The sequence below is a fragment of the Lipotes vexillifer genome, unplaced genomic scaffold (genome assembly GCF_000442215.2).
Source record: "Lipotes vexillifer unplaced genomic scaffold, Lipotes_vexillifer_v1.1 scaffold147, whole genome shotgun sequence".
Lineage (NCBI taxonomy): Eukaryota > Metazoa > Chordata > Mammalia > Artiodactyla > Lipotidae > Lipotes > Lipotes vexillifer.
In genome coordinates this window covers 1,043,257-1,052,558 of record NW_006778796.1, presented here as the reverse complement: position 1 = coordinate 1,052,558, position 9,302 = coordinate 1,043,257, and the positions used below count along the sequence as shown (strand labels likewise).

Below are 9,302 nucleotides of genomic sequence, written 5' to 3'. Positions count from 1 at the left end.
AGCAGGAATTAACACAACACCGTAAGTCAACTATATTTCAATAAAATAAATTGAAAAAAATAAAACATTTATTAGCCTAAAAAAATGTATATGAGGGGAGAATATGAGACCAGTTTTAAGTTGGGGAGGGGAGGGCAGGGATGGCATTTCCAAGTAAGTCCTAACTCTGGTAAAGGTTTTGCATTCCATCGTAAGTCATGCTGGGAGCCATTGAGAGTTTTAAGCAGGGATGGAAGGATCAGATTCGACGTGTCAGTTGGAATGGGTGTCAAGAAAGGAAGCCACGAACTCCATAATCTTTGCTAGACTTTCCGAGGAGGTATGAGTGTTTCTGTGAGTGAGCTCCTGGTCCCTGAATTTTTTGACATTTCTTTTGACTGCTGAGCACAGGTATTGGCAGGCTTCTTTTTTTTTTTTTTTTCTTTCCTGTAAAGAGCCAGATAGTAAATACTTTAAGTTTGCAGCCATATGGTCTCTATTGCAACTATCCAACTCTGCCGTTATAGCATGAAAGCAGCCATAGACAATACCTGAATGAATGCCTAGGTTCCCATAACACTTATTTACAGGAACAGGGGGCATGTAGTTTGCTGACCCTTGGCTCAGAGGATGCTTTGTTTATCATTTCCATGATCTTCATCACAGGTGGTTGAGCAAGGAAGGAAATGCAATCTACGTGGTTGACCCTGGCCTTGAGCTGCTTATAATCATTATGGGAAGATAAGTACATACACTGAGGAAGCCATCAACTAACATTACAAGGCAATATGTCGTTAGGCACCAACATGATGAACAGAAGAAACAGAAAATGTGATGAAGAATTTGCTCATCGGCTTGGCATCTGGGTGTCTAGGAATGGTTGTAAAGGCTTCATAGAGAAGGTGGAACTTGATAAACAATCACAGACACCTTGAAGGTTAGAGTTGAATACAACCTAGTCCAACCTGATAATTTTACAGGCATGTAAAACCGGGTCCAATTGATCTTAAGGCAGAGTCTGGACAAGAACACAAGTCCTCTGTTCTCTAAATCTTTGCCCAGGTATACTTTGTATTTCAGGTCTGGTGCTCTCGTAGGCTGAAAATACGTATCTAGTAAATTCATAGTAATAAAGAGGAGGAGGAGTGAGAGGTTCCTAGTTATGGGTTGTATGGAGACTTCTTTGGTCCTTGAAGAAAGGGGTTCTCAAAAGACCTAGGGCAGCATGGTTGTAGCTGTCATTTGGGATGAGAAGGAAAGAAAAGGGAAACTGGGGTGTGGAGTGGGAAGGGAAGGAGGCAAATGTGGATTATAGAAAGACGCATGTGTACACTGACACATGGACAGAGAAGCAATCTACATGTCCTTAGTAGGAAATATCTCTAAATTCTTTACCATGTGCATATGTTCAAAGGCATATCCATACTGTTGAAGAGAGCTTGACCATTATAGAGAAGGAAGTACCTATGTGTTCAGACATGGAAAGATTTCAGTGATGCAGTATTAGAAGGTGAACAAAAGCAAGTCACAGAATAGTGGGTATGGCCTGTCCCCTTTATATATGTAAACCAAAACCAAACCCAAAGTAGCTGAACTGGCCAACTGAAAGCATGTATGTGTGTTTTATGTGTAAATGCGCAGAAAATGGTCTGGAACGGTGCACACCAGAATGAACAGTGCGTTTCTCTGGGGCATGGGTGGATTTGAGCAAAGACTTAAACATTTCACTCTATTTCATAATTATTAAAATTGTTACAAGAATGTTTATTTTTGTTATAAAAATGATAATTAAAAAAGAGTAATATTAAAACAGTAAAAAGTGCCAGTTTGGGTGAGAGGCAGAGGGAAGGGCTCTGACTGTGGAACTGAGCTGTCTCAGAATCATAGGTGATTAGAGCCCCAGGAGGCCCGTCGTGGTTCAGGGGGTCTAAAACTTAGTTGAGGATGAGAATCACTTGGAAAGCTTAACAAGCAAACCAAACCAAACCAAAACAGATTCCTGGCCACACTGCAGATCCACATGATATCAGGTGATGGGCTGGGGATGTGGATTTTTTTTAAAACTTCTCAGGTAATTTTGATGCTGCGTTTGAGGCCCGAGTCTTTGTCTGAAGCTCTGATTTAGCTTCCCTGCCTCTGTATCAAGGAGAGAAGTAAGGATCTTGATCAGGGAGAACCAGCTCTCGATTCAGGTGTTTTCCCTAACATCAGATTTTCAGTATTTTACAGGGAACATTCTTAAATACTGATTTTTTAAAAAATAATTTATTTATTTTTGGCTGCATGGGGTCTTCGTTGCTACGTGTGGCCTTTCCCTAGTTGTGGCCAGCGGGCTGCTCTTCGTTGCAATACGTGGGCTTCTCATTGCGGTGGCTTTTCTTGTTGCGGAGCACGGGCTCTAGGCGCACGGGCTTCAGTAGTTGCAGCACATGAGCTCAGTAGTTGTGACACGCAGGCTCTAGAGCGCAGGCTCAGCAGTTGTGGCACACGGGCTTAGTTGCTCCGCGCCACGTGGGATCTTCCCAGACCAGGGCTCAAACCCGTGTCCCCTGCATTGGCAGGCAGATTCTCAACCACTGTGCTACCAGGGAAGTCCCTTAAATACTGTTTTTGAACTTGAATGCCCTCCTCCCCAAGCTTAGTGCTTGGGCTCCTAGGTGGCTGCAGGTTGACTGTGGCCTTCGGAAGCTCAACAAACAGGATGTGCATCTAAAAACATGAATTCTGTTATTTAAAGCTCGTTAAGAATGCCAAGGGCCTGCCTCTTTTACAAAATACAAACAAAAAACATTTACCTTTGTCTGTTGGTCAACTCCAACCGGGTCACCTGTTAATGGAAGGTAGCAGCTCAAATTTTTACCATCCTGCTTCTCAGCTAACTTGTCCTGGTATCAAGAAATGGCCACGCAACCTTTGGGTCATAGAAGGAGGACACTATTCAGCAAGTTATTTTCCTCTTGCATTAGGATTTTGACTTCTGTGTAGCGTTTTTAATGTGAGTCCCAAAGTGCTTTCACATTCATATTCTCCATTGATTTTACAATCAGTTCGAGAGGTACTGTCAGCTTCATTTGACAGATGGGAAAAAAGGAAGCTGAGGCAAAGGTCAGGCAACAAAACCAAAGCTTCACAGCCAGGAGATCAGGCCCCCATACGGAACTGAAGTCTGTTTCTCTCTCTCTTATGTTGCAGCCGCAGTGTTAAAAGGGTACAGAACGGGTCAGACCTTTCATGGGAATGATGATGATGGTGGGGTTGGGATTCTTCCATCCTTTCTCCTCCTCTTCCCGTGTAACACCTTCTTGGTTTTTGTCCCCCCACCTGCTTTTCCTTTCTTTCAGCTTGGATTCCTCAGTACCACCAGGGCTCATCCGGAACAGAAGGCCCCAAGTCTCATTGGCAAATACCACCATGTCGACCGTGTCACCGGCCAGGTGCTTACCTGCGACAAGTGTCCGGCAGGAACCTACGTGTCTGAGCACTGTACCAACACAAGCCTGCGTGTCTGCAGCAGCTGCCCCATGGGGACCTTTACCAGACACGAGAACGGCATTGAGAAATGCCATGAGTGTAGTCAGCCGTGCCCCTGGCCGATGATTGAGAAATTACCTTGTGCTGCCTTGACTGACCGAGAATGCACTTGCCCACCTGGCATGTTCCAGTCAAATGCTACCTGCGCCCCCCACACGGTGTGCCCTGTGGGTTGGGGGGTGCGGAAGAAGGGGACGGAGACGGAGGACGTGCGGTGTAAGCAGTGTGCTCGGGGGACCTTCTCTGATGTGCCTTCCAGTGTGATGAGATGCAGAGCATACACAGACTGTCTGAGTCAGAACCTGGTGGTGATCAGGCTGGGGACCAAGGAGGCAGACAACGTCTGTGGCACGCTCCCGCCCCTCTCCAGCACCACCCCTCCTTCCCCTGGCACCATCAGCCTTTCCCGCCCTGAGCACGTGGAACCCCACGAAGTCCCTTCCTCCACTCATGTTCCCAAAGGTAACTTAACCTCATGAGTTATGTATGTGAGGAAGGCTTTGTGCCCCGTGGAGGTACCGAGAATGGGCTTGGACCCAGGATATTTTCTCCATCTGGTCTATTCCAAAGTCACCCCTTGAAGAAAGGGCTTGCGTTTTGTGGCTATTTAAAGTCTAGCTTCTTTGGACCTATTAGAAACATTGAGACTCAGAAGTTATCTGTTGGGGGGAGCAAGTATCTGAGAACTAGGTGGCATCAAGCTAGAAAATAAAAACTGAGAGAAACGAGGTCAGCGTGTGGCCTTATGGAAGTCACTGAACTTCTCCAGGCCTTGGTTGCAAACTTGTCAGTCGTATGACACCATAAATGAGTGATTTAGCTGTTTTAAGGTCCCTTCTAGATTAAAAGTTTTCCAACACCCAGTCAATCCTGGGGAGACACAGCCTGAAGTTCAGAAGGAGAAGGGGAGAAAAATACCATGACATCTGGAAGGGAGGGATGAATGTTGGATCTGAGGTGGGTCAGAAGAGGAAAGTAAGGCAGAAGCTTCAGGAAACAAGCACATCCGTGTCACACTGAAGGTAACTAGCGTTCACATCTAGAAAAGAATTTCTTTTTTTCAAAGGACTTTATGTCCTCCATTAAGTGTATCCCAGTTTTCCTCAGAACTCATTTTGAACCTCAGGCAAGAATAACATTGTTTTTATTTTCATGTCCTTTTTGATTAAATTTAATTTTCATGAGATGACAGCCAATGTGAGCTGTGCTTTCCAGCAGACTCTCACGTGTGGTTACGTTTGACCTTCCTGATGACTCCATAAGGAGGGCCTTCTCACAACCGCCAGTTGAAATGAAGAAGCAACCTCAGAGAGATCCCATGACCTGCCCAGGTTTCCTCAGGGGTTGATTCAGGCCAGGTCCTGTCTCTTGGGACTCAAATTCCCAGGCTTTCACTCCTTAGTAGAGAATGCTTGTGGAAGCTTCTCCGAGAGCAGTCCACTGAGCTGCCTGCCCAAATCTTGTTCCTCTTATCACTAGCACATACTAAGCAAGTCCTGCCTTATTTTGTTCACTGACCTATCTCACCGAACCTTTCACTAGTCAGACTTAGATTGGAGTTCGAGCTCTTTTCTTTATTTTAGTCATATTCTCCATTTTACCACTGCATCCTGAAATAGCCACCTGGTGGGAGAGTAGCAATAAAGAAACTAAAGGACAAAGGAATTCAATTGGAACTAGTTTTCTGAATAATCGAAACAATTAGGGGTTGACTCTGTATGTGCAGCATAGGAGAAGCCGCTGTGAAGCTCAGACACCGGATCCCTGAGGATGCCCTTGGTTTTGACATGAGGAAGTGAGTTTTAGCTGTTAAGCTGAGTTTTTACCTTCTCCATAAAGGTGCTGTCAGGGTCTTTATGAAAATGTACAATGTCATTTATTCTTAAGCTCCAAAGGTCATCTTTTCTTGGATTATCTGGCCTGGTTTGGAGATGACTAGGAAGAGGAGGAAATGTATAGAGCCCCACATATAGAAAAGCTCTTCCCCCCTCCTTACTCTTTTTTCTAGGCATGAACTCAACAGAATCCAACTCTTCTGCCTCTGTTAGACCAAAGGTGCCGAGTGGCATCCAGGAAGGGACAGTCCCTGAGAACACAAGCTCAGCGAAGGGGGAGGAAGGTATGAACAAGACCTTCCCAAACCTCCAGGTAGTCACCCACCAGCAAGGACCCCACCACAGACACATCCTGAAGCTGCTGCCGTCCATGGAGGCCACTGGGGGCGAGAAGTCCAGCACGCCCATCAAAGGCCTCAAGAGGGGCCATCCCCGGCAGAACCCACACAAACATTTTGACATCAATGAGCATCTGCCGTGGATGATCGTGCTTTTCCTGCTGCTGGTGCTTGTGGTGATAGTGGTGTGCAGTATCCGGAAGAGCTCGAGGACTCTGAAGAAGGGGCCCCGGCAGGATCCCAGCACCATTGTGGAAAAGGCGGGGCTCAAGAAATCCATGACCCCCACCCAGAACCGGGAGAAGTGGATCTACTACTGCAATGGCCACGGTAAGCCTCCCGTCTTTTCCCCTTGCTTCCAGATCCCCTGCCTCTCCCTCCCTAGTCCCTGTGGGCGGAAGGAATGGGAAATACAAAGTTTCTGGAATCTCCTTTGAATACCAAGTGCTGTTTGATCTCAGTCGTATTACGAAAAAGGAGGTGGTCAGCATTCCACATAATAACGTTCAGAGAGAATAACTCCTCTGCCACCTGTCCCCATGGCACATTTAGAGGACAGTGTTTTGGCATCAGAGACGTGAGAGTGACCTTTAGGGACTTTGTTCAACCTCATCATTTAACAAGTGAGGGAATCAAGTTCAGAGAGGTTTGGCTGCGTTGACTCAGGGGAGTCTTTTGTTCGGGACAGATGGGACTGAATCCACGTCTCCTGACTTTGGAACCCTTGCTTCATCACAGGAGACTGCTCAGAAAATTGAGGGAGGAAAAAAACAACTTGTCTTAAATTTGCCTTTTTGAATTTGAACCTTGCTTTTAGGTTCCTATCACTTTTCTCACATGTACTTTTCCCCCCTTATATTTTTAGGATCGCATTTCTATCAGGAAGATCGAAAGGTCTTTTGGGTTTTAGACACTCAAAGCTTAGTATATCGGTTATCGTCTGAGGCTGGGCCCTGTATCTTTTACCTAGTTGTCAGTGTGTGTGGATACAGGCTGGAATATTTCAGTTCTTCCTCTTTTGAGGGCAAAAAATAGCTTATAGAACTTGTCCTAGCAGCTAAGTGTGATCTGAAGACTACAGTTTTCAGACTATGGCAGTAACTTGCCTTTCTTTAATATTAAATGATATTTCAGCTCAAAGTTTTGATAATCCCATTTGGGATCGTTTTCCTTAAAGGGGTAAGCTTAACTTCCTAAAAGGTGGTTTGGCCTTTTGTATTGAGTCTTCAAAATGTTTATACTCTTTGGCCCAGCAATTCTATTTTTGTGAATCTATCATAAAGATATAAACCAGAAATATTAAAAAAAAATTGAAGCACAAAGATCTTGAACTTTTAATTCAGCATTATTTATAATAAATAAAAACTGGAAATACTCAAAGGGCTGGTTTTAGGGAAATGGCTATGTAAATTATGGCATATCTATATAGTAGAATATTATGTTGACATTGAAGATTTTATTATGAAGTTTTTTACTTTTTACCCATGACATAGGAAAGTGTTTATACTAAGTTAAAGAATGGGGGAAAAAAAGCTCCACACTACACACTTTATAGAATATTATCCTAGTTCTCTTAAAATTTGGGAATAAAGACTGAAGGAAATATGCCAAAATGACCATGATGTTTCTTCCTGTCTGGTGGGATTTGGTGAGATTTATGTGGATTTTTTTCCTTCTTTATTAGTTTTCTGTCTTTTTCCCAAATTTTCTATAATAAGTGCATGCTACTTTTATAATCAGAAATGTAGAGAAAGTTTAAAAAAACAACTCATTTTGCTTCTTTTTTTGCTAATTTATATGAACGATCAAACCAAGTGAAAGTCAGACGGGGGTGAACCCCCGACTTGGGATGAGCCTATACAGACTTGAATAAAACAACCCTTTGCAGGCAACCAGCTGGGCAAGGGAGGCTCCAGTTCTTCCTCCCTTTTAATAAAAAATTTTTATTTGGATATAATCTCAAACGTATGGAAAAATTACAAAAATAGTACAAAGAATATCTATATACCTGTGCCCAGATTGACCTCTTGTTAACATTTTGCCCTTTTGCATTATCATTTGCTCTCTTTCTATAAAAATATAAATTTTATATTATAAAATGTGCCATGTAGAATAATCTGTTATATATAATGTTATATAATGTTCCATAGTACACAATATATAGCATGTATATGCACATATATACAGACATAAAATAATTTTTCTGAACCATTTTATGACCATTTATGCCTAGATTCTTCAGTATGTATTTCCTAACAATAAGGATATTCTCTTAAAAAACCAGCACAATTTTCAACTTCAGTAAATTTAACATGGATGCAATATTTTAATGTGCTGTCCATATTCCATAGTTGTCAGTTGACCCAGTAAGGCCCTTGATAAACAGTATACTTTTTCCTCTGGTATAGGATCCTGCCTAGGATCCTATATTTCATTAAACTGTCCTTTAAGGTGGCCAGGCAGAACACTTGTTCTAATATATCTAATTAGCAGAAAACAGTGTTCACATTGTGCGTAATTATGTAAATATTTGGAACTCTCATTATTCATTTTATTTTTTAATAAATTTATTTATTTATTTATTTTATTTTTGGCTGCATGAGTCTTCGTTGCTGCACGCGGGCTTTCTCTAGTTGTGGCGAGCGGGGGCTACTCTTTGTTGCGGTGTGCGGGCTTCTCACCGTGGTGTCTTCTCCTGTTGCAGAGCACGGGGTCCAGGCACACAGGCTTTAGTATTTGCAGCATGCGGGCTCAGTAGTTGTGGCTTGAGGCTCTAGACCACAGGCTCAGTAGCTGTGGCGCACGGGCTTAGGTGCCTCGGGGCATGTGGGATCTTCCCGGACCAGGGATCGAACCCGTGTCCCCTGCATTGGCAGGCGGATTCTTAACCACTGCGCCACCAGGGAAGCCCTCACTTTATTAAAGAAACGACACCATTACTTTAGTAGCTGGATTTATAGATTAGATTATGGTCAGCTATAGTTCTAAACTCTCTTGCAGTGCAGTTTTCAGAATTCTTGAGAACACAGGGAGATGTAGAAATAAATCTGGTCCAGCAGCAGAAAGCAATTTAATACAATGATCTTAGGCATTCTTATGGCCACTGTAACCTTGTAAACTACGATGTCTGTGTCCCTGAAACAATCCTATTTTGTAGAAAGGATGGAAGTGCCAAATCAAACAAAACCTGAGCCTACCTTCCGAGAAAGCAGTATTTCAGCAATACACTTTTCCAACTAAATCACAGTCGTCTCACTCAGATGTTATTATCTCTTCCAGTAGTTTAACCTTTTTCCCCGGGATTTTGCATTGGGAAGTTTATGTGGAAGGTGTTTTTTTAAGGAAGGTCTGTTTCCAAATTGCTATTCTCAAAGGTACACCCAGGTAAAATCCCATAACAAAGAGAGGTTCTGTTTCAGAAAACCCATTCCAGGTGCTCAGAGAGGCCTCTGGAAACAATACCGTGTTGATCTGATTGCAGTGAGTTCTGGGCAGCAGATAATCCTGTATAATAAGATCATTTTCTGGTCCTTGTCCATTTCACACTGAATTGTTCAAGAGGATGAGGGTGGGGATAAAATCGCCTAGTCCTGTGTATTCTGTATAAGAGGTCGTGTAG

At 43.3% G+C, this 9,302-nt stretch overlaps 1 protein-coding gene across 1 annotated transcript in view; it reads left to right on the top strand.

Moving 5' to 3' along the window:
• Positions 1-9,302, top strand: part of TNFRSF21 (TNF receptor superfamily member 21) — a 66,737-nt gene that overhangs the window by 16,470 nt on the left and 40,965 nt on the right. The window contains exons 2-3 of the mRNA XM_007451908.1: positions 3,321-3,972; positions 5,519-6,013. Of these exons, the coding sequence (XP_007451970.1) occupies positions 3,321-3,972; positions 5,519-6,013 (1,147 nt within the window). The remainder of the gene's footprint in view (positions 1-3,320; positions 3,973-5,518; positions 6,014-9,302) is intronic.